We start from the raw sequence: 23,700 nt of genomic DNA, 5'->3' as shown, positions 1-23,700 counted from the left end.
TTTGTCAAATTAAAATTAAATGCCCAAAATAAAACCTTTGCAATTATTTAAAATTAAATAAACAAGTAACACACCCCGCCCGTGCCAAATCGATATAATCCCAAATTTCGAAAATATCGATAAAAATCGATACAGCTTCGCCAACGAAAAGTGTGACCAGTTTTTTCGATATATCGATATTAGAAAAATCGAATCGACATAATCCCAAATTTACGGCGAGAAAGGCGAAAAGTTACGGCGAGAAAGGCGAAAAGTTGAGGCGAGAAAGCCGAAAAGTTACGGCGAGAAAGGCGAAAAGTTACGGCGGTATTTACGGCGAGAGGGCACGAATTTACGGCGAAAAACTGCGGCGAGAGGCAAAAAAAAAGAGTACAAAAGAGTACAGAAAAAGAAGGCGACGAAACAGGCAGCAAAAAGCAAGAAAAATCGACGCCGCACGTACCGGGAGCATTTAAAGTAATTTCTGTGGATTAATTTTACTAAGAAAAGGATTTAATATTTAAAAACACAATGACTGAACGCGAGAACAATGTCTACAAGGCTAAATTGGCCGAACAGGCTGAGCGCTACGATGGTAAGTGAAGAACAAAAAAAGAAAAAAAGGAGGGGGAAAAAATTTTTTCTCGCCTAGTGGAGCGCCAATGTCTCATATTGGGGAGGGGTCCGTCGTCGTTGCTGCCGCCGCCGCAGCCATCGCATGGTTTCCATTAAACTTTGCTGAAAATTTAATGTCCAAAAGAAAATGTGGGAATGTCAGACAAAACCGTGAGACAAGTCGAGAAAATTTTGAAAGAAAAAAAAATTAGATTCAGGAGAAGAAAAAAGTCTTTCGTGTAGGTGCCGCCGCGCAAAGCCGACGTAGCGTCATGATGAGTAAAGTTCCAACGAAAAGAGAGACGAGAAACAAGAAGGGGAACAAGAAGCAGTAGAAGAAAGAAACGGCAGAGCAAAAGGAAATGGGAAAAAATGTAAAACCTGATTTTTACCGGCAAAAATTCGCGTGGTTTTTTCAGTTTGGCTTCTTTTCTTTTTTCGAAATTTTGCGAGAAAAATGAAAGAAAGAAAAACGTAAATTGCGTATTTAAAATTCATTTAGGATGACGAAAAGCTGTGGAGTGGGTAATGGGGGCGGGCTAGTAGGGGATATTTTTTTTCCAAATCAAAATTTTGTGTATTTGTCGACGACAACGACGAGTGCGCAACATTTTCAGCGTTGCTAAGGGCTGTTTGTAGAAAACGACGTTTGTCGTTGTAGTTGTTGTCAAGGCGTAGCATTCTAGAAGGAAATGTAGCGGCATAAATTGTTTGTCCACCATCATATATAATTGTTAAATGTTTAATCAAAATCAATGGAAAGTGTAGTGGAAAAGGAGCGGGCGGGTGGGGGCGCCCTAAAATGTGCTTTTTAGTTCTTGCGCAGCAGCGACGCTGGCTGAAGGCGGCGCGTCATCATGCGAAAAATCGATGAATGAATCGATGGTGTCTCTCCCGTTCTCTCTTTTACTCTCCCTTAACTCGGCTTACAGTTGCCGGCTCTTTTAGGAGATATTCTTTAATTCGTTTTTTATGCAAATTTTCTTACTTGCCTTCGATTCTTCCGTTTTTTTCCCAAAGACTTGGCAACTCTTTTTTTTTTTTTTTGCATTACTCATACTATCTTTGATGTGGTGGTTTGTGTGTGTATGTGTGCATGTCGAGCTTTTATATTTTCCATAGTTTTTTTTTTATTGCAATTAAAAAATAATTTTTTTTTGTTTTGCTTTAATAAGAGTTTAAAAACTCATTAACGGGGATACCTGAAATCTTTTTTGGCAAAAATAAAAAAGCGCGCGCCTGACAAGAACCAAATGCAGTCCTATGTGTTAAAACGAGACGACTATAGAGCAAAAAGAAACAAAAAAAAAAGTATGTGACGCTAATGCGGCACAGTCTCTTGAAAACAGTTAACAGAGAAATGTTTTTTGCAATTCTGTTGATAATTGCCTAAAAAAAAAAATAGACAACATTAACAGCGCGGCCTTTCTTTTGTTATAGCTGAGAGCCAATGCTTCTTCTTCTGCAAAGAAGTCAATCAACTAGCAGACGCTGTGCGCATACATACACAAACACAAAGATTCTCCACATTTTGTACCACAGTCCAGACACACAGACACATTTGTGTGTATCACATGTTTGTCTTCTTATTTTCGCTTGCTGTGAGAGCTTTTAACGTTGGCCTTGTCGCACTTGGGCAAAACGCTGGAATGAACACACATACACACTTACAACCGGCAATGTACGCTCCCTGCCCTCGCTTCCTCTACCTTTCTTTTCTGCTCTTTCACTTACACACACACACACATGTTAATGTCAGCCTTTAAGTGTGCTTTCTCAGGTGCTGCCTTCCAGCTCCCCATCTCTCCCATGCATCTGTATTTTCTATCTAGAATTTTTTTTTTCGAGGTCGCGCACTGCTTTTTGTTGTTGTTTGCGAACGTCAATGTCACCAAATATGCTACAAAAACCAAGTCATTAGTGTTGCCCGGGGGGGTGGCACATGGGTCAGGTCGCCATTAAACTATAGTAAAGAGTTCACTCAGATCAGTAGCCAGCCCCCTATTACCCCTAACTAAGGCTGTTGTTGCTGCTGCGCCCTGGCTTTGCTTTTTTGTTACAATTCTTCTTTGTCTAATTACTACTGTTTTTTTTTTTTGTTTCATTAACGGTATGTGCGCATGCTTTTTTTCCTAGCTGCGCCTTTATGTCACACGCATACACACTCAAATCATACAAGACACACCCACCGAGCAACGGCATCTCTTTAATATGGTAAATAGGGTAGGGGTGGTTTTCGTTTTTGTTGGTTTTGTCATAATGTAAGAATTTTCGGGGTTTTTCTTTTAGTTATTGATTGGCATTTACGCGCATGCCTCTCAATTAGCAACATGCAAGAGAGAGGGGATCTTCTTTGCTATTATGTGCCCCTCTTCATTATATCGTTTCGTTCAAGTTCAATTTACACTTTGCTTAATGTCTGGTAGCCCTGGCCTTGTAGACAGTCCAGTGTTGCAAAATGCATTGCTTGTTGCCTTTGAAATGTCGATGTGTACGACCGACCAATGCAAGCAACTAAAAGCAAAAAAAAAAACGCAAACTAGAAACACACATAAAATGATTCATGCAAGAGAAGCCAACAACAACAATTTTATATCCAATTTTCACAGCTACGTGCCACACAATAACACAAATGTCCCGCTGTGTATGAGATAGAGAGGGGCTACAAATGTGTATGCCTATGAGTGTGTATGTGTGGGGCAAAGTACGTCAGCAGCTGAGAGACGCGAAAAAACATGAAATTTTTCAATATTTGAGCTCTGATTTGTGTGCTATGTGTGTTATCAACTTTTTACATACACACACAAACACCGACACATTCACCCACATGCAGCAGCAGCAGCAACACTTGGCCCACGCCTTGTGCAGCTGCCTATCATTATAATGAGTTCCTGCTGCTGCTGCTGTTGGCTTGGCTGGCTGCATGTGATTCATGACGCGATTTTTAGCCTGATGACGGAGCCGACGACGACGCCGATGTTGTTGCTTTTATTTTAGCCGAAGGAAAGCCGCATTGCCCCTTTTGCCTTTGTTATCAATTCAATCTCCTCTTCCTTTCACTCTTTGACACTCTCTTTCTAATGCTTTCTCGTTCTGGTATGACAAAACAGCTAAATCAAGAATACTAGACTCAATATTTTTAGTTATGCGTAAAAAACCATATGTGTATATGTATATGTATCATGGATTTTTCTATGTATTTGTATGACTCCTTTTATCAATTATTGATTGGGTGTGTCTAGATAAGGTGAAACCGAGACAACGTCAACTTTTTGAAGGTTTAAATAAATTTAATTAAACTAACAAACCAATTTCCGTTAATCTATGGAAATTTCAAAAGCAATGATGAATAATAGAATGAAAAAGGATTACAGAAAAGAATTATTCGATAGACTTAAATAATTAGTTTTCCTTTAATTAGAAACTTGGCTAACAAATGAGAAATGGCTAACATTGGGTGAGAAGAAATTTTAAAGACGGATCATATAAAAATCTTTTATGTTGTTTTTTTTTTTTTGAAAAAACTACAAATTTGCGAATTTTTTCTTTCCCTCCTTTTAGAAATGGTTGAGGCCATGAAGAAGGTCGCTTCCATGGACGTTGAACTGACCGTGGAGGAGCGCAATTTGCTATCTGTGGCATACAAGAATGTTATTGGAGCTCGTCGTGCTTCATGGCGTATTATCACCTCTATTGAACAGAAAGAGGAGAACAAGGGTGCCGAGGAGAAATTGGAAATGATCAAAACCTACCGGGGTCAAGTGGAGAAGGAGCTGCGTGACATTTGTTCGGATATATTGAATGTGTTGGAGAAACATCTCATTCCATGCGCCACATCGGGCGAAAGTAAAGTATTCTACTATAAGATGAAGGGAGATTATCATCGCTATTTGGCCGAATTCGCCACTGGATCCGATCGTAAGGATGCGGCAGAGAACTCACTGATTGCCTACAAGGCTGCCAGTGATATTGCCATGAATGATCTGCCACCAACACATCCCATCCGTTTGGGACTGGCATTGAACTTCTCGGTAGGATAAATTAGATTACAACAAAAATGGTAAATTTAATTTAACAAATCCACCTCTCGCTTTTAGGTATTCTACTATGAGATTCTCAACTCGCCGGATCGTGCTTGCCGCTTGGCGAAAGCCGCCTTCGATGATGCCATTGCCGAGTTGGATACACTGAGCGAAGAGAGCTACAAAGACTCGACACTCATTATGCAGCTGCTGCGAGACAACCTCACATTATGGACGTCTGATATGCAGGCAGAAGGTAAGGATCTATAATTAATATAATAGATATAGCCTTTACATTTATGATTGAACAGAATGCTAAAATAATATATAACTAAGATACAGATCCCAATGCAGGTGATGGCGAGCCGAAGGGAGAAATCCAGGATGTTGAGGATCAGGATGTGTCGTAATTTAAGTAAACCCCCGCCCTTCCATTTAAACAACAAACACAAAAATAATAACAAGAGAAAACGAAAAAAAAAAACAACACATTATATACCTTCTAAAGTAAATATAATACCATATAATATGTATGCATTACAAACACGACAACAACAACAGAAGAAGATCACCCAGGATTATCAGCTGCATGGCGGAAACTGACCAACAATCAAAAACAACACTTAGCACAAAACCAGGACACCGACACCGATTGAGGATATCGTTCAAATGAGAAGGATAATAATATTGTAGCCTGTGGCGGAAAGTTTTTTAGCTGATTGTCTGAGAAACTGGCTGAGACTTCTGTCCTCCCATTCCCGTCATCTCCTTCTCCTCCTGCCCCGCAACAACCAGCAACATCTCCTCCTTCTCCTGCAAAGCCGCCTACTCAAAAATAAATACTACTACAACTACAAGAAGAACTTCTTCTCTCTCCATCATCCTTCAAACAGCAACAACAACAACAAGCAACTGTACTACATTTTGAAATTTTTTTGCATTCGAGAAAGAAAATCAAGCATTATATTATATTTAAATAAATATTATATTTAATTACGAGAAGCAAAAAACAAAATGAAAAAATAACATAAAAAAAACGAAAGAAAGAAAACTTCATTTTTACACTCAACCAACACACAAACACACATCTCCCCCTCTAACCTTCACACACACACACACACTCATTAAAATCCAAATTGAAACTCAAATCGAAACAAGAAATCAAATATATAAAGATAAATTTCATTTTTAAAACTATAAAACAAAACAAGAAAAAGAAAATACAAGCAGCAGCAACAACACACTTTAATTTTAAGTACGAAAAAGAGAATGAATGAAATAATTAATGAAAAAGTAATAAACAAAATCCAAGTAAAAGAAACAATTTAATAAGCGCAAAAAAAAAAACCAGAATGTAAGGAAATGCATAAAAATTAAAAACAGCAATTAAAAGTAAAAGAAAAAGTAACAAAAGAAAATGAAAATGCAGAAGAAAAGTTGCAGGAAAACGAAACGAAAAAGGATGTTAGTTAAAAGCATAGAAAACAAAACGAATTCTCTCTTAAGCTTCAATTTGTATGTATGTAACTCACACACACACACACACACACACTCAATCCCACACATACACACACACCCCACAACCAGAGACATTTTTCACTTAGTTACTACTTATACAGGCCTTCAAGTTTTTGTGGTATTTAACCGAATCATAAAACTGTGTCTTTATATCCTTATTTAAGGTCTTGTCAAGGATCTTTAGAAATCATTTTGCATGCAAAAAGGTCAGAGAGCATTAACTGATGGTATATTCCTTCTAAAGCCTTTGAGTGAAAATTGGACAAGATAAAGACATGATCTTTCATTAAGTGAGCGATTGGGCCAAAAATGGTCAAAAATTCGAGTAAATTTAATATGGTTAAGATCAAATTTGAATGCCTAAAACATTAATCAGGTTCTATAAAAATCCAAAACTAATTGTTGGCCTGTGTGAATTATTATTGGAAAAAACGCCATTTCCATACTCTTTTTTTTGTTTGTCATTTTTGTTGAACATTTAATTGTATGCGTTTCCCATTTCTCTATTCTCAATCAATTCATTTTCTAAAAACACAAAATACATATTTAATAAATATAGAAAAGTATTTGTAGAACGAAAAACGAAACAAAACAAAAAAAAAAGTCGGTATATATATATATTGTATACATATATATACTTGTATATTTTCTATGCCTACCACTTATGTAATTTGTAGAAATTTTTCGAATTTTTCTAAACAAGGAAAATCCGTTTGCGACCGACCGACCGCCCTCCCTCCCTCTATTACTGCTACTACACACCACTCCCCCCTTTCCCACAATTGAAAATCTGTTTGCATTTAAAACTAAAAGAAAAAACCCTATCCTAAAAAAAATCCCCCTCTACTCTCTGATACATTCAACAAAACAAAAAATATCATTTATTTAGCTAAAACAAAACAAAAAAAAACAAAAACTAAACATTTATTGGTAGCAAATTTTGCTAGCCTGTCTGCTAAAGCGAAAAAAGAATTTTTGCACGCGCTTTTCCCAACAGCCAAAAAAATTCATTTTTTGTTTGATAAATGAGGCGCTGCCTGGGAACTGGCAAAAGAAAAATTCGCCTCACACACTCACAAACGGCGAGAGGAGAAAAGTCGTGCAGGAAAGTTAATTAACCATAAATCAACAGCAGCAGCAACAACAACAACAGCAATGGCAAAATTTAACAACAACAAGCAGCTAAAACTGACATTCGTATTCATTTCAAATAAAAATCATAAAAACAAAAAAATATTGGTCTGTCGCAGTCTTTTCTCGATTATTAATGGATTTTTTTCACATTATATAGGTAAAACAAAAAAAGGGGTCCCCTCCAAACAGGATATTTAATTGCCTCTTGTTGTAATTTAAGAAAAATGCGATTTTTAAATCACTTAACTTAACAAATTGTGAGGAAAATATTTAGTTGATTTCGCTTCAAAACAATATTCATTTGCGAATAAATTAAAATTTGTGGCATATATCTTTTTTTTTTTTTGTTAGCGATTTATTAGTGTTAAAATATTGAAAATGTTTTCTAACAACATCTAGACTTAGAAATATTGAGAAATAGATCCAACCAAACAGGGTATCTCAAAGTCGTCGAACACGTTTATTAACTTACACAATTTTTTAATTGGCCTCCTATTGACTTTTATTCATTTAAGCATTATCTTTTTATAGATAGTGGTTAACAAATATTCAATTAATTGGTTTGGGGGTCATTTAAATCAGTTTCAATAGTTTGAATTGTACTACATATATTTAATTTTATATGCTCAAGAATGGTTTAACAGAATCTCTATAAAAAGCCACCTCAGGATATGTGAAATTTAGACATGTGTGTAAAGTTAGAATTGGATTATAGGTTTATTCTTTTGAACTAAACTAGAATTCACAGGCAGTTCCATTTAATATAAATCTGCGATGTTCGTTTTCGATTCGTCCTAGACCGACTGCAGCAGCAATGCGGAGATGCAGTATATCCACCTGCCAATCATGCCAATCCAATGTCAGAATCACAAGTGTCCACTTTTACTCAATGCCATGTGGACAGCCACTAAATGCATAGACCGAACAAAAGACGCAGCCAAACTGGGTCTAGTGGCTATTGTTGTGTTAGAAGCAACCCCCAAGCCACAAGAACACACACACACTCACTCGACATATGACTGGCTTGGTGTTTCATATATGCATTTGCATATTTTCAGAAAAAGAGGCAACAAGAAAGGTGAGCCATAACGATTTAGTTGTAAAATATTCCTCGTTTCTTGTGGACATTCTCGTGAAAAGCGCATAGAAATGGCGCTTCAATTGCAAATTGAGAAACTTAAAGGTCTTGACAATTACAAGGCATGGTCAATGACAGTGCGAGCTTATCTGGAGTCGGAGGATCTCTGGAGTGTGGTCGATACTGGACCAGAGAACAATGAAGAGGTGCTGCAAGCACACAATCTGTTAAATACATTATTTAATAGTGGTCTGTTTCACAGTCTTTGCTAAAGGATAAGCGAGCCAAGTTTATCATACTTTGCCTAATTGAGACGAAATTATGCCAATTTATGGTCAGTATACGTACAGCAAGGGATTTGTGGAACTATTTGCGAACCCAGCATTCGCTAAGATAAATGAACAGGAGATTTCGATCGACGAGATACATATGTATATCCAATATTATGTTTCGAAAATGTCCAAGCAAATACACAAGTAACTAAACCTTATAATTATGCAATTATTCTAAACAAATTTATAATTATCTAGGAGCTCTCTACAATTTCGGGAAGCTCTATGATAACTGGCTGCTCCTCGGGATCCTCATCGAGTAGATTCTCAAATATCCAATTCAATTGTTTGGCCAAACGTTTTGCTAAACGTTCGGCACTAACGCGTAGGCCGCCAGCATGCAGATTAACCAAAAGTTCGCGAACATCCTTGAAGACTGTGTTCTGTGGACCTGGACACATGAGTTCCTCGGGTAAATGTGGCAATTGATGCGCCAAGACTTCGGTGTATTTCATGTAGAATAACTTATATTTAATGATCGCTGTCTCGGAATGGGATAGGAGAGCGAGCAATTTACGCCAATGGGCCAATGATTCCACCGAGTAGCCCACCAAAAAGAACACATAGGCAATTTGCAGTTCGCTAATGAGTTTGTCATCGGGGGATAATTCGTCTTTGGGAAACTTGTCCAGCAGAGTGTCAATGGCGGCGATGCAATCCATGGCATGGCGGGAAACATCAGCTGGCAAAGCGTCGACAGGTACCCGCTGAGGCACCTCAGTGAAACGCGGAGCAGTCCCTTCTACTGGCTTTAACTGTGGCAGCAATTCACTCTCGTCCATTAAAAGTCTTGCAGCTGTATTACGTTTTGAAGATCCTGGGCCCCGTGGCCTATCCGCATCTGGGCATGATTGTAGCTCAATATTGGTGCGTATTGTGCCTGAGGCATGCGCAGGACGGCAACGATTTACACAAGCTTCCGTCACAGTGCCTGTCAATTCCTTCCATGGGCCAACATAGCGATAGTCGTAAGGGGCCAGCACTCGCTCTAATTGTGCTAGATTCTTTTTGATGCGTTGGCGTTCTTCTTCTGGGTCAGCTATTTGTCTAGGACGCAGCTCCTCGAGTTCCTTGTCCCATTCTCTTACTAGTATCTCATTTGGATGAAAATAGTGAACGAATCCCACACGAGGAGCTGCATCTCCATACGGTCCGCAGGAGGCGCACCAAACATAATGCATACCCGGAGGAATCATCTTGACGCCTCTGAAGTCCGGTCCAATTGTGTAGGCGCAAAGATCTACGCCAAATTCTGTTCCCACTGGTACACCGGCTATAACCAACACAGCCCCGTCGGCTAATAGCCGATAGGCCAAATGGGGATCCATTTGCATGCTGGATAGATCTTTATTCATGGTTCCTTTATAATATGTAAACAACAACAAACTTTCTTTGAAAACGTTATAAGAAATTAGTGTTGGGAAGTGGAGCACACTTAATCGGGGAACGCAAAACGATAGACGCAGGTATTCGCGATATTTATAATACCAGGGATGGGAGAAACAATCTATTTTCAAAATTTAATTCACAATTTTCTTTTAATTTCAAGAGAAATTTCACAAGAACTCAATTCAATATATTAATGGTTGATTCCATTACTTGATCGAATTTCCTTCAACTGACTAATAATTAATTTTTATAGTTTCGTGGTAAATCTATATGAAATCAAATTAAATCCAAAAAATTAATGAGCCAATTGAACCCTAAATATTTAAGTAATTCTTTCTTATTTCAATATTTTTCTAGTCCAATCTAATTTAACACTCGGATGTTAAAGAATATATAGCCACACACCTTAAAAACCAAAAATTATAAAATATACCCAATATTAAAAATATGTTTGTCAATTTGAGAAACTATTTACTTAATAGAAAATGTTGAATTATGCTCTATGCTTTAGTATTGCAAACTACGCTTAGTGCCGATATCATCCAAAATTTGACGCAACTCCTCATCCTCAAAACGACCTTCTAGCGATGGTATCAATGCCTTGGCCTCTTCTGGAGCCTCCGGACACAGATTGCCCAGTGCAGCCAATTCGAATTTGTGCAATTTCTTTTGCATTAGTAAACTGCAAAAATATGGAACTTTTATTTCTGTTTTTAGTTGCTTGATTGGTTTTATCTTGCCTTCTTACGGACATGATAGTCTCCTTGTTTTTAAATTTACGAAAACTATCCGTATAGGCATACGTTTTCATAAACACCTCCGAGAACTCTTGCTCCTCATCTGCAGATTCATTTTGTCGTTTTCGGTGATCGAGCAGCATATGAACTTCGGATATCAGCAACGTCTCGGCACTCTCGAACTCTAAAATAAGATAAAAGAATAATTGAAACTATATTTTTTTTCTGAAACAAACTTTGGCTAATTTACAAGTGAAACTTGGAAGAGTTAATTAAAATATACAATTTAAGTCTATCCATATGTTTGTGGTCGACTCAGATGACCATTTTCGACGAGAAAATCATAAATCTGTCGAGTTTTGTTCACATCAATTTTGATCAGCTTTCGAGCATCAGCAAGACGCAAATGTCCACCTAATTTTGCCTGTTCGGCTATAAGTTGGGTCTTATAGTCCAAATAGGCTTGAGGCACAAGGCGGGCCACACTGCAAAGTTGACGTTCGTCAGGACTCAGCTTTGCGAAACCAGGCAAATCTGAAAGACGATAAAGAATCAATAACCAGAAGGAAAAGGGGAATGTACAAAAAGAAGAATACCTTCAACTTCAATGGGACTGGCTTTTCGTCGTGTGTTAAGGACATAGATCTTGGAACTACTGGCCAAGGGCAGATGTTCTGACCCCTGATTGTTTTCATAATGCTGAACCAATTGCTGCCAATCCTGGGCAGTTGTTTGCCTCTGACGAGCATAGTCCTTCAACATCTGCTGTCGTTTTCTTAAAAGGCGTTTATAGAGAACTCCTCCCGATAATGTGCGAATGCCGTGTTGACGTAGTTCATAAAGACGATGCAGCCGTGTGTGCAGGTCATGACAATAGCTCAAAGATTCCACTAACTTATCGAACTCTGTGGGTTCGCAAATTTGCATAAAGGACAGAAAGCGCATGCAACTTGTGTCATTGGGAAAAGCACCAACATATTTAGATATCCAGCTGACAGTGCGATTGGGCATGATGAGACCATGGTCACGCATCACACTATAGCGACGTTGACGTTCTCTAAAACGATTATAAACTAATTGTAAAAGTGCATTTAAATTTGGTGAGAAAATCATTACCTCAAGCGATTGTTGTAAGCTCTGACTAATGCAAACTTTAACTCCTCATTTAGATCGTGCTCTAAGACACTTTGCTCTTCTTCGTCCTCATCGTTGTGCTGCGGCTGTTCCATCATGATGGTCAAGAGACTCTCAGCCGAGGTGTCATAAGGTGTATCAAAATCACCACGTGCAAAGCGATACCCAGCATTAAGCTTGAACAGCATGGATGAGATGTCATCGTGTCGTGGTGGTTCAACAGATTTCATTTTCACAACATAGGGCATACGTTCAGGCAAATAAGAGTGACGAGAATGTGAAAGACCAAGTAAACGTTCAAAAATTCCACCAAAATAGCAATCATGGTAATGTCGCTGCACCTCTTCGGGCTTATAACGCATGCCCAGGGACTGAGAGATTGCCTCCCAATTGGCATAGCCATGGGAGCTTAGTGATTGCAAGAGCAACCGCTCATCGTTAGCTAACCATTGAGGTTGATCGGGAAATATTTGAATATCATCCCGTTGTATTATATAAGAATGATTATTCCGATGTGTGGCCAATTCCCGACCACGGGCAAAACATTGCAAGCATAGGTAAATGTCCAAACACTCGGCACACTTAATAAATGGCTCGGACAAGGAACAACGACAGCCTGAACACTTGGTTGAGGCATCATCCTCACAGCTCTTACTCGTCTCTAGTCTTGGTTCTTGTTCTGTATTTAGTTTCTGATGCAGATCCTCCAATTGCCTGTTGAGAGCCAAGGGATTGTAGAAAATTTCCATCTTCTTAGTTTGGACATCAGGTCGTATTATCTCCAATTGATCTGCTTTTAGTTTTACTGCAAATAATTAGGTACATAATACGGCAAATAAAACTAAAACATGGCCCCAAATCATTAAAACCTAAATAACTCTTCTTGGACACTTCACTTGTAAATTGGCGGTTAGTTTTACTCATGTGAGATGCATTACCTTTGGGAAACTGTAAGTCGGCGGCATCCTCATCCACCATATCTACGGGGTTCATAAAAGACATTTTGAAATAATATAACTTAGTTTTTACTTAAAATATTTATTAATTGTGTGCAGAAATTTCTAAAACAACGCCGCTTGTTTGTGTTTTCTTTTTGACCACGCCAACACTATTGCTTAACGTTTTGCAACACTGACATTAACATTTTTGCTCAAAACGAGACAGTCATGTAACAGAGCACTCTGTTAAAAACGTAAACATTGAGAAAAAAAAAAAATTACAATTCTCTTTGCTTTTGTTTGTGATGACCAGCGAATTAGACAACAAAGCAAATCCACCTATATATTGTGACTACTTCAAGCTTCAACTTATTGAAGAGTTAGCCTTGGAAAAGGACTATCGGGAGCTGCACTACGGCAAAGTTGCAGTGATTGGACGTTTCAGCTCCGAGACTGAGGTCATCTGTTTGGAAAACGTGCTCATAGAACATATGCCAAGGTAAGCGCTCATTTGGACTTCTAAATCTATAATTATACTAAATCTATTAAATACTATTACTTGTCTGCAGGGAATATAGATTGTCGACTGGAACAATTTCAGTGCTGCTTTTGGACTTTCATTACGATAAGGTTTATGGGGAGCCTTTGACCCACAGAAATTTGTGCATTTTGCGGGGAGAAGTGCTACTCTTCAATCTAGAGAAACCCACATCTCCTAAGCTATCCACACGCTTCATTCACGAGACTCTAAGCAAACTAAACGTAGCTCAGCAAATAGAATTCCTAGAGAATATACATAGAACGTATAAGCCGGCAATTAATGTATGGTATGCGAAACGCATAGAATTGGCCAGTGAATTAATACAAAGAAAGCTAGAGCTAAGAATGTTAGATTCAAACCAATAAGAGATGAACCTACACTATTTGACCACATCCAGAACCAATCCACAATTTTATACATTTAGACAGAACTTTGTCAAGGGACAGAATCTTGAATTAGATGACATAAAGTGGGAAGAAATTCAAAACTTAGGCTGGCTGGATTTTTGGCACGGCGAGGGCCATCAACTATTAGAAAAGAAATGGCACACTTTGTATCCAACATTTCAAGAGGAAATAGACGTAGCCACCAGTGAGGAAAGGGCCAATTGGCAGGAACTTTGGGAGGAACATTCTACAACAGTCAGTGGACAATTTTGGCATATATTTTCATGCGCGTTTGAGAATTATCAACTAAGGTTTATACATTCATTAGAAAGTGATAATGATGATGAAAGGATAGAGGATGTAGGTCAAACTTTTGAGAACCTAGAACTTGAGAATATTGAAACAGAAATCGAGGAAGAGAACAATCATCCCACAGACGACTTCACTTCGGATGTGGATGTGGATGAGGAACATCAATTGAAATTAATGGGATTACCCACTGCATTTGGCACACAACGGCAACAAAAAGCTCGACAAGAAACCCTTCAGGACATTGACTCCGAAACATCATCAATAATCATGCCTAACGAAAATAAATTTTTGCATCGTACGAGAAAGGATAAATGGCTTAAGGCTAAGGAGTTAAAGAAAAAAATCCGGGATATATCCAACATTCCACAATTCATGCAAGATGAAAACCCTTTGAAGAAATATTGGTTCAAACGATTCTCTTTGTTTTCTCGCTTTGATCAGGGTATCCGATTGGACCGTGAAAGCTGGTTCTCCGTGACTCCTGAGAGGATAGCAAAACAGACGGCCAATCGTCTGGCCTGTGATTTAATTGTTGATGCCTTCTGTGGTTGCGGCGGCAATGCCATACAATTCGCCCTCACCTGCCAAAGGGTCATAGCCATTGATATTGATGCTCAGAAACTGGCCATGGCGAAGCATAATGCTAAAATCTACAATGTTGATCATAAAATTGAATTCATTCATGCCGATTTCTTACAATTTGCCAAAAGTACGCTCTTGAAACCGAATATGGTATTTTTAAGTCCACCCTGGGGTGGTCCGGAATATTTAAAGCATGCGAATTTCGACATTGAGCTAAATCTATTGCCAGTCGGTGCCACCGAATTGATGAATTGTGCACGACAATTGTCCTCAAACGTTGGTTTCTTTCTGCCACGAAATGCCAATATGAAGCAGGTAATTGCCTTAACTGGTGCGGCCGGTCAGCAATGTGAGGTGGAGCATAATTTTTTGGACACACGGATGGTGGCAATAACAGCCTATTATGGCAAAGATTTGATTAAAGGTGATCGAAATGATGATGATAATGAGGAAGACAAAGTAGGTTCTTAGATTGAGCTAAGATCCATCTATATCCATAAACATTAGAAGAATTTGTTAATCCTTTTTATATCAATTAATTAGACTCTTAAGAAAAAAAATGGATTTTAAATGTTTAGGCAACGCATTCATATGCTATTCATATAGTAAGGTTTTAAAAATTATTTATATTCACAATTTTTTTTTTTTTATATCTTTTAAATCTTTGAAGTTAAACGGAATAAAATGGACAATGATATAGCGCTTCAATTGATTGGCCGTCAGTGAAGGTGTTCGAGTATAAAATATCAAAGAAGCTAACTTCGACTATGCCGAAGTTTTTATACCCTTGCAGTCCTTGGCAATAATATTTTTACATATTAAAATTTATTTTCCTGCAACTCAATTCATCAATACACAAACAAAACATTATTACTTTTTTTATTAAAATTTTTTCTTCTTCCATCATTCCCCAAGCAAAGCACGTAGTAGGCGGCAAGCAGCGCTGTCGGCAGCGTTTGAACCGATTTATATTGACTGTAACTTGTGTTCTATTTATCCGATCAGACAAATTTTGGGATTTGAGGTTTTATATCCAATACTATCATATTAGTAAATTTCGTGGGGATACTCCAATTTTTATGAAAATGTTTCTTCTAGAGGGACAGACGGACATGGCTATATCGACTCAGCTTCGCATGCTTATCAAGAATATTATATATACTTTATACGATCGGAAACGTCTCCTTCTCTGCGTTACAAACATCTGACCAATTTTATAATAATCTCTGCAAGGGTATAAAAACTTTATTTTAAGTAACTTACAAGTTTAGAGTTGAGTTCTTTGGAAATAGGATTTATTTAATTTCATAAAGGAGAACTTCTGTTTTAAAAAGTTCCACACTAAAAAGAAAAGTTTAGTTTTCATTTATATAGGTTTAAGTGACTAATGAATAAAGTTTGTAATGTTTTTTGGTTACATCTAAATATATATGTATATATGACTACCAATAAGCGATTTCTCTTGCTCCATGACAGTTACCAAGTCACCGCCAAGCACTTTATCCAATTTAGACGGCTTACGAAAAGCTTTTCGTGCTCCTGCTCCAGCTCTAGCTTGTGGCCCTGCACTTGCATCTATTCTTGCACCAGCAACTGACCAATGGTCAATGGTAGCATAGGTAGACGATTTTTAATTAAAAAGGCAAATGAAACAAACGTGCGCCAATTTTTAAGAACTTTGTGTAAAAACAAGCAAATCTCTAAGCCTCAAGCTCAAGCTTGGCAACGGCAACGCACAAAACAACACACAAAAAGGATCGGCAGGACAGGTTGAAGGATGGAGCAGGGTGGAATGGCCGAGAGAGAGAGAGAGACAGGGAGAGAGCGGCAATTAACATGTTCATGTCACAAAAGTTTCTCATAAATTCCAACGCAGCAGACAACAAAACAACAAGAGAAGCCGAAAAGGCAGGGGGTGCAACCCTTTTCATTGCTAACAACATACTTAACTGAAGGCACAGATTGTGGAAGGATTTGGTTTGTAAAGGGGGAGGAGCTGTGGGGGTAGTGCGAGTGGATGTGGCCAATTTACGGAATTTATAGCTGTTAACTGGCAAACTGGCAAACATTTGCCATCCTTCTTCTTTTTCACTTGCTTTATACTTCTGTCTTCTGTCTGTGTGTGAGTTTGTCTATTTGTCTGTGTAATTAGTTTGATTAACTTATTATTGTCTAGCTGCAGTTTAAGATACATTTTCTTAGTCACTAAGATGTTAATCTGCATTTTCTTATATAAGATTGGTTTCTTATTTCTGTCAACGAACACTTCTGATAGGAAATTCCTTTCCTTCGGGAAATTTTATGATGTATTATCAGAGTCTCCCTAAAAAGGGAAGAGAAAAGTTGTGAAAAGTTTCTGTGAAAATAAAAGTGAAAAGTAATATCCAATCTCGACCTGACATACCTAAGAAGATTGAGTCCAAATTTAATCTTAAAAGCGTTTGAAGAAAAACCAACTGAAAAGGCATTATCAATTTATGAACATATATCCACGTAAATATTAATTAAAATAAACTCGAAAATGTTTTAAATGTATTCTTAAAAATATGCATATTTTGAAAATGGAACAAAAGTGTCATCAAAGAATGTTTTACACCTCATTATTTACTAAATGAATCAAACTTTGAATATATTAGAGCTAATGTTTAAAAGTCTAATTTCGACTTTGCTCTTCTCTCAATCCCCTTGGAGTCCTTAAGAAACTCCATCTGCGTCCTTTTTTAATATGCTAGAATAAACGTATGTTGCCTGCCTAAATTGTCAATAAATAACAAACAAATTACCCACTCGTCAAGCGTCACGCGTCACTTTGTGTATCATCAGCTACTTAAATCTAATCTGAATCCAAATCGGAATCACCAGTTGCCGTCGGTTCATCTTATGATACGCTTAATTGTTGCGCCAAGAGGGTTGACAATAACAAAGTAAAAATTTTAATAAAAAAAGAAGGCAGAGGACGTTATTAGTGTCCTTGTGGCAATAGAATGTATATATTGGATTGAGAGTTGGATTTTTATTAGAAGACAAACACGTGTTCACAGCTAAACAGGCTCTGCCACGGTCTTTTGGGCAAAAACAAATTAAGTCACCCTTTTTATTACGCTATTTAATTTGCCAAACGTTATGTTGTTGTCAACGTTCTCGCGTTGACAAATGGTCAAAACCCTCCGCCAACCCCTCGTGCTGTTGCAATGTTTGATCTGTAATTTGTGCCACTTGATGAGGATGCGGAATAGAACGGTTTCGGGCCTAACCACCCCTTCCAACCGCTCTCTAAATCGTTGGGGTGGTTTATTTGTGTCCACAAATAAGTTACGATTAGCGGGCAATGGCAACCGTGAACAAATCTCAAGGAAAATGCGTAAAATGCGATTATGCAGGTGCAGCTTGCAGTCCTTTCTCTGCCTGAGGGTAGGACATGAATGCATCGAGCATCATTTAACGAATGATTTATGCGGTGAAAATGTAAATAAAGTCAATGAATGAATTTAAACAAATATTGTCTTTTAAATTATATTTCTAGTTATAATTTCTTATCTAGTTAGCTGTTTGTGTTCAGGGTATTCAACCTAATAAAGTTGTCCGTTGATAGCATTTCCATCTTTAACCTTCATATAATTTTAAGACGACCTTTAGGCAACCTTAATACATATTTAAGGCAGCAAAGCATTTTCATTTTGTCCCTTGAGATTAAAAGGACTTCGTGCTTATATAATATATATACTAACAGGTAAAAACTTAAACCATCTTGAGATCAAACAAAAATTGGATTCAATTTAACTTATTGATTAATCGTTATTAATATTAATAAAAGTGGCAAGGACAACGTGGCAAGAGGCCATCTGCAATAAGGACAACCACAAGGCAATTACACAAACAAATAACACACATACACACACACACACACACAAAGAGCATGAGCTTCTCCTTCAACCTCCAATTTACCAGCAGTTCATGGGCAATAAAAAAAAGAAAGCCAAGTAAAGCAAAGCGTAAAATAAGAGCAGTAATATTTAATAAATACTCGCACACACACACATGCACACACAGCCTCACACATATACACATACTTATACAGCAATGTGTACAATATTTATATGTTGGTGGTTGAATGCGAAAAACCATAAATAAATACAGAAAGAGACAAAGGAGCCAAAGAGATAGGTAATAACAGTGAGTGAGAGAGAAAGAGAGAGAGAGAGACCGAAAGAGATAAACGCGGCGCATAAAAAGATTAAAACGGCATATCCTCTGTCCTTATATGTGTGTGTGTGTGTGTGTGTGTGTGTGTGTGTGTGTGTAGGTAGGCAGATATATATATATGTATATATGAGTGTATATATATATAGAAATGTGTGTGTATATTTCTGTGTGTTCCATGCATTTTTGGTTGAATACTTGGGAGAGGCGGCAGGGCAGCTAACTTACTTTTACCCCCCCGTCCCCGCCTACCCCGTCACACCCGCACCATCACCCTGCATTCACTCCTGCCATCATCATTCTTACTGGCATTTCGGTGAAAAAGAATGCTTTTGATCTTCACAAGCGAATGATTTTTAATATGACTTTTTGTTGTACTACACACACACACACACACACACACACACACACCCCGAATGAAGGAGGAGTAGAAGGAGATATAGAAAGATATAAAGGAATAGTGGATGAGTGAGCAAAGCTTAAAAAATATGTTTTTGTTATTGTCATTATTATATATAAAAAAAAATGAAGTTAAATGAAGCACAAGTTAATCCAAAGTAAATCAACAGCAATGTATTAATTAGCTTAATTAAAATGCACACAAACACATGCACATGCACTCACACATAGATACATCTGGGTGTATGTGTGTGCAGTTGGTCTACCGCAGCGCCTAAAATTAGGCAATACTCAAAGCGGACCAATGCGGCTCCTCAGCCTCAACTCATTTTGTCGTAGAGACTATAGAGAACTGAAGGGGAGGGGAGTGGGCTTAGCGCCACGCATAATGATGGTAATTTGTTGGTTTTGGCCAAAAGAGCAAATGGCATCCTTGGAATTTCAATTAATTTCCATAATTTCCAACGCTTTATGAGCCAGCGAAAGCGTAGCGAAACGTTAACAGCAACGAGCCAAAGTTGTAGTCGTGAAGGCGAAACACACACCCAAGAGCACAATGTAAGCCAGCATTTCCTCGAGAGGGATGATTTTTGTCTTTTGCATTGGTCCAGCAAAAGTAAAAACGTTTGTCTCTATGTAATGAGTTTGTGCTCGAAAAGGGAACGAGGAAGAACGTTCACAATGTGTCACAAGTAGATCTGCTTTCAAAGTTTCTAAATATATATTAGCCAAACATCTTATTTCTTATTCTTGGACCAATCTATGCTTTTTATACACACAACTAACACTATTATTTATTCCACTCAAGAATTTGTTTCTGTTTCTATTTTAACATTTTAAAGTTTAGCAATTTCAAATTATTTCTTTGATTGTTCCAATTCTTCTAAGAAATTACGTCTGTATAATGAATTAATTTTAACTATACAGGTTTACCAGGTTAATTTAAGAGTATTTTAATTAATTCTTATATAGTAAATATTTGGTTTTACAAAATTGGACAGATGTTTGTGAAGGAGACGTTTCCGAAAGTATTAGGTATATATGTATATTCGTGATCAGCATGAGAAGCTGAGTGGATATAGCCATGTCCATCCGTCCGTCTGAGTGGAATGAAACTTGGTATTTAAGCTACTCTTAGCCTACGTGAATGAAAATCATCAGGATCGGAACACTATATCATTAAGTAGTGCTATACGAAAAATACGTGAAGTAGTTGTATGAATTTGTGATAGTTTTCAAAAGAATATTGGGTACATAGAACATATTTTCACTCTATTATTAATACAGAAAAAGGCCAAAACCTTTTTAGAAGTTGATAATTTTCAACTTAAAAAGGTTTTGTTAATCCCATGCGAGTTATTTTTTAGGAACTATAATAGCTACAAGAAAATTTTTTGAGATCCTTTTAAGTAACATCAAACATCGGAGATATTGAGCTAATCTAGAGACCCTGTGTTTTTTTTTGGTCATAAGTCTACATGGGTTACTCAATTAATCTGAGTTTATTATAAAGACTATATTTAACTATGATAAATATTTGGGGCACCTTTTAAAATATTAAACCCTAAGAAGATCAAAATTTATTAAGCTAATCCAAAAGAAAAACCTTGTGTTTTTTTTTGTATCATCGATTTCTAACAATAGGTTTCATAGACTATTTGCTATAGAATTATGTAGACTAACTAAGGAGAAACAAATTCAATAAAATTGAAATTTAATTCAATAGTTTTCAGATTCTTAACTTTCAATATAACAATCTCTGCTACGACTTTTAATGAAGATGCAAATTAAGACCCATTTATTTGTAATTGAAAGTGTCTTTTAAATTTGTAAGATATTATTGCGTAAACTATAGTTTGTTTTAATTAAAATAAAAACATTTTCAAAATCTAAAAACATTGTTTTGTTGTGCGGCGCCCACTTGATATTTGCTCTACTGTCATAAACATTTGCAAATAAGCAAAAGGCAGAAAATTTTTAATTAAAATCGAACCACGCCCACCGCCGGCATCATCATAAGCAGAATCATCATCATCACGGGATGGCAATATGCACCAATTATAAATGTTGCAAATAAATTTCTAATTAAAACAATACAAGAGTTTAGGTTAGAGGTTAGGCTAAACACAATACAATCTACAAAGACTGCAGGACTGCAGGACTACAGGACACCCACATAAAACAGACAGTTTTTGGAAATCATCAACGAAATTTTTGGCTAATTTTTAGGAAAATTAATTTGAAATATTTCAAGTGTCGGCCAACTGGCTGGCCAGCCAGGAAAACTCATTTCGGTGGATTTGAGTTTGTGGATTGAATTGCATTGGAGAGGCCAAAACAAAGGATGGCCAAAAAGGATTTAATTAAAAACGCGAAATGGCGTGTAACCATTTTACCTGCTCTTGTTGGTTTTTGTATGGCCAATTGAAAAATGTTTCGCAAAACATTATAAGTTTTTGGATTTTGATTTGATTTGAATTTGAAAATTTGTAATTAATTTTTGGTCGTTTTTCATTTTCCTTTTGTTTTTTGCTAAGCCATTAAAGAAAAAAAACGTAAAACAAATTAAATTTTTGTAGGGCCTATAAAAGGAATTCTATGGCCCCCAAAAATACATCAAAAAGGAATACAAAATACAATAAAAACAAAAGAATGACTATAACAAAATGAGAGATGGCCAAAAAAAAAAGGAAAACGAAAAATCAACATTATAAACAACATTATTAAAAACATGCCGCAAATGTTTTTTCTGCTCTCAAATTTTTGAGTCCATTTTGTGCCAGGGGGCCAAAGGGCCAAGAGCGGAGAAGGAGAGGGCGAAGAAGCGGGTTTCAAGCTCATCATGATGTTGTTCTGTTGGCAAATGAATGTTGCCATCTCGTTTACACTTTTTATGTGGCTAAATGGGCAGAGGAAGGCAGGCTAATAGAATTAAGCCATGTTTTCTAGGCAGAGCAAGAGAGACAGAGACAAAAAAGGGAAAGAGAAATCTCAAATATGTGTATGTGTGTGTGTGAGGGTGTCTAAGGGAGTATAATGGGATATGTGTGTGTGTGTGTGAGTTGGGGTCTTGTGGCATGCAACAACGCCAGGCAACATAGCCAAGCTCCATAATAATAAAATTATTTTCATTAAATGAGGAAGAATAACTGGCAACCTCGACTAGAGGCAAGTGTAGAGTGAATGCTATGGAGCGGTTTCTCTAAAGATGGAGCTTGATCGGCAAACTCAAATTCGAGCTAATTCACTAAAGTAACACATTTAATTTATTGAAAAGGAGCAAGCAGATATAAGGGTCTTATGTGAACTCAACAATGAGAATCTAATGCGAACATTTAACAAAAGAAGCTCCTAATATTATTTTCGTCAATCAGACTCAATGTCCCTCTAGATGACATACATATATATATCTCTATATAGACATACTAAACAACAAAATGGGATAGTTTGATGAAATAATTAGAGAAATGAAACAAAACAAAATTAAGCTCGATTAAATATCATTAGGCCCCTTGGCCCAAAAAAGTAGGCAACATTTTTCTGATACGCCATTCTCTGCCTAATGAATCCCTCATTACAGCCCTGCACAGCTAATTTCGTTTAGGATTTTGTGTTTTTGTCCCATGTTGTTGGCCCTAATCAAATGGCAGGGTTTCGTTGCTGGAACAATTTCTTGGTCCTTTCAGACACTTTTAGCATAATAATTCATAATGAAAAAAGTTTATATTGTGTTTTTTATTTAAAAATAAATAAATAAATATTATGGTTGGATGGCAGGTGGACAGCATAAAAAGAGAAGCCACAAGGAAGAGGAAGAGAAGGAAATGGGCATCATCATCATTATGCCAAATTGGAGGTGAAGGGAGGGTGGTAGGAAAACCAACGCCAAAGCTACGAAGTTTATCAAAAGCAACAATGGCAATGGCGGCAGACCCCCCCCACCCCTCCCCATTTCTACTTATGCCTTCATTCTCCCCCCCCCACTACATACAGACACATGCGCAGAAGCCATTACACACACAAACACATACATATTCAAGTTGTTGAAATGTTTTACCCCTTAACTTTCTGTTGTTGTTTTTGTTGTTGTCTGCTGTTGCTGTCATGCAAAAAATATGAAAATTGTGGTAAATAAACAAAAAATGGTAGATAAAATATATATAAACCATTTACCTATATACAAAAAAATGCACACACACTCACACAGATTTCGTATACATGTATATGTGTATGTGTACATAGCCCAATTTAAGCTCTACTTTACAATTTTACTTGCTCTCTTACATTTTACTGTTATGACTCTCTCTCCCGCACATTGTGTTCTCATTTACTCTGCATGCGTCTCTTTCTCTCTCTCTCTCTCTTCAGAAGCCATTTGCCAAGTGGGGCCTTTGGATCATCCTT

The 23,700-nt window shown here is 37.3% G+C and overlaps 6 protein-coding genes across 9 annotated transcripts; 4 read left to right on the top strand and 2 right to left on the bottom strand.

Annotated features, from left to right (window-relative positions):
- Nucleotides 1-368: 368 nt before the first annotated feature.
- Nucleotides 369-5,886, top strand: LOC6649772 (14-3-3 protein epsilon). 3 transcript variants are annotated; one of them, XM_015177033.3, is made up of 4 exons: nt 369-574; nt 4,156-4,625; nt 4,692-4,872; nt 4,971-5,886. In XM_015177033.3, the coding sequence occupies exons 1-4, from the start codon at nt 511-513 to the stop codon at nt 5,024-5,026; spliced, it is 771 nt and encodes a 256-aa protein (XP_015032519.1). In that variant the 5' UTR covers nt 369-510; the 3' UTR covers nt 5,027-5,886. The 3 variants fall into 3 exon arrangements, with proteins under 3 accessions (XP_015032519.1, XP_002072323.1, XP_015032518.1); XM_002072287.4 differs by having other exon boundaries at nt 4,959-5,886; XM_015177032.3 differs by having other exon boundaries at nt 4,953-5,886.
- A 2,492-nt stretch (nt 5,887-8,378) lies between these two features.
- LOC6649771 lies at nt 8,379-8,839 on the top strand. Its single transcript, XM_002072286.4, has 2 exons — nt 8,379-8,552; nt 8,609-8,839. Exons 1-2 carry the CDS (start codon nt 8,418-8,420, stop codon nt 8,741-8,743), a joined length of 270 nt encoding a protein of 89 aa, XP_002072322.1. The 5' UTR covers nt 8,379-8,417; the 3' UTR covers nt 8,744-8,839.
- On the bottom strand, nt 8,756-10,095 carry LOC6649770 (protein AAR2 homolog). The gene has a single exon (XM_002072285.4). The coding sequence runs from the start codon at nt 10,031-10,033 to the stop codon at nt 8,873-8,875; it is 1,161 nt and encodes a 386-aa protein (XP_002072321.1). The 5' UTR covers nt 10,034-10,095; the 3' UTR covers nt 8,756-8,872.
- A 426-nt stretch (nt 10,096-10,521) lies between these two features.
- On the bottom strand, nt 10,522-13,075 carry LOC6649768 (DNA-directed RNA polymerase II subunit Rpb4). 2 transcript variants are annotated; one of them, XM_002072283.3, is made up of 5 exons: nt 12,877-13,075; nt 11,921-12,743; nt 11,401-11,861; nt 11,088-11,338; nt 10,922-10,988 (listed from the first exon to the last, which is right to left on the bottom strand). In XM_002072283.3, exons 1-4 carry the CDS (start codon nt 12,938-12,940, stop codon nt 11,097-11,099), a joined length of 1,590 nt encoding a protein of 529 aa, XP_002072319.1. In that variant the 5' UTR covers nt 12,941-13,075; the 3' UTR covers nt 10,922-10,988; nt 11,088-11,096. The 2 variants fall into 2 exon arrangements, with proteins under 2 accessions (XP_015032568.1, XP_002072319.1); XM_015177082.3 differs by lacking the exons at nt 11,088-11,338; nt 11,401-11,861; nt 11,921-12,743 and adding an exon at nt 10,522-10,749 and having other exon boundaries at nt 10,808-10,988; nt 12,877-13,059.
- A 30-nt stretch (nt 13,076-13,105) lies between these two features.
- Nucleotides 13,106-13,782, top strand: LOC26530157. The gene is made up of 2 exons (XM_015177123.3): nt 13,106-13,375; nt 13,446-13,782. Exons 1-2 carry the CDS (start codon nt 13,182-13,184, stop codon nt 13,780-13,782), a joined length of 531 nt encoding a protein of 176 aa, XP_015032609.1. The 5' UTR covers nt 13,106-13,181.
- A 3-nt stretch (nt 13,783-13,785) lies between these two features.
- On the top strand, nt 13,786-15,461 carry LOC6649767 (trimethylguanosine synthase). Its single transcript, XM_002072282.4, has one exon. It carries the CDS (start codon nt 13,786-13,788, stop codon nt 15,166-15,168), a length of 1,383 nt encoding a protein of 460 aa, XP_002072318.2. The 3' UTR covers nt 15,169-15,461.
- The last annotated feature ends 8,239 nt before the right edge of the window (nt 15,462-23,700 follow it).

The sequence above is a fragment of the Drosophila willistoni genome, chromosome 3R (assembly GCF_018902025.1).
Source record: "Drosophila willistoni isolate 14030-0811.24 chromosome 3R, UCI_dwil_1.1, whole genome shotgun sequence".
NCBI classification, from domain to species: domain Eukaryota; kingdom Metazoa; phylum Arthropoda; class Insecta; order Diptera; family Drosophilidae; genus Drosophila; species Drosophila willistoni.
Note: the sequence above shows the minus strand (reverse complement) of the source record. Positions and strands in the feature narration are given on the sequence as shown.

What these genes read in the sequence shown, in the direction of transcription:
- LOC6649772 (XM_015177032.3), top strand. Translation starts at nt 511, where the DNA reads ATGACTGAACGCGAGAACAATGTCTACAAGGCTAAATTGGCCGAACAG. An exon ending in ACAGGCTGAGCGCTACGATG is followed by an intron (nt 575 to 4,155) that starts GTAAGTGAAGAA and finishes CCCTCCTTTTAG; the next exon opens with AAATGGTTGAGGCCATGAAG. An exon ending in GACTGGCATTGAACTTCTCG is followed by an intron (nt 4,626 to 4,691) that starts GTAGGATAAATT and finishes TCTCGCTTTTAG; the next exon opens with GTATTCTACTATGAGATTCT.
- LOC6649771 (XM_002072286.4), top strand. Translation starts at nt 8,418, where the DNA reads ATGGCGCTTCAATTGCAAATTGAGAAACTTAAAGGTCTTGACAATTAC. An exon ending in GACCAGAGAACAATGAAGAG is followed by an intron (nt 8,553 to 8,608) that starts GTGCTGCAAGCA and finishes TCTGTTTCACAG; the next exon opens with TCTTTGCTAAAGGATAAGCG.
- LOC6649770 (XM_002072285.4), bottom strand. Translation starts at nt 10,033, where the DNA reads ATGAATAAAGATCTATCCAGCATGCAAATGGATCCCCATTTGGCCTAT.
- LOC6649768 (XM_002072283.3), bottom strand. Translation starts at nt 12,940, where the DNA reads ATGTCTTTTATGAACCCCGTAGATATGGTGGATGAGGATGCCGCCGAC. An exon ending in CGACTTACAGTTTCCCAAAG is followed by an intron (nt 12,744 to 12,876) that starts GTAATGCATCTC and finishes AATTATTTGCAG; the next exon opens with TAAAACTAAAAGCAGATCAA. An exon ending in GCTTACAACAATCGCTTGAG is followed by an intron (nt 11,862 to 11,920) that starts GTAATGATTTTC and finishes TAATCGTTTTAG; the next exon opens with AGAACGTCAACGTCGCTATA.
- LOC26530157 (XM_015177123.3), top strand. Translation starts at nt 13,182, where the DNA reads ATGACCAGCGAATTAGACAACAAAGCAAATCCACCTATATATTGTGAC. An exon ending in CTCATAGAACATATGCCAAG is followed by an intron (nt 13,376 to 13,445) that starts GTAAGCGCTCAT and finishes ACTTGTCTGCAG; the next exon opens with GGAATATAGATTGTCGACTG.
- LOC6649767 (XM_002072282.4), top strand. Translation starts at nt 13,786, where the DNA reads ATGAACCTACACTATTTGACCACATCCAGAACCAATCCACAATTTTAT.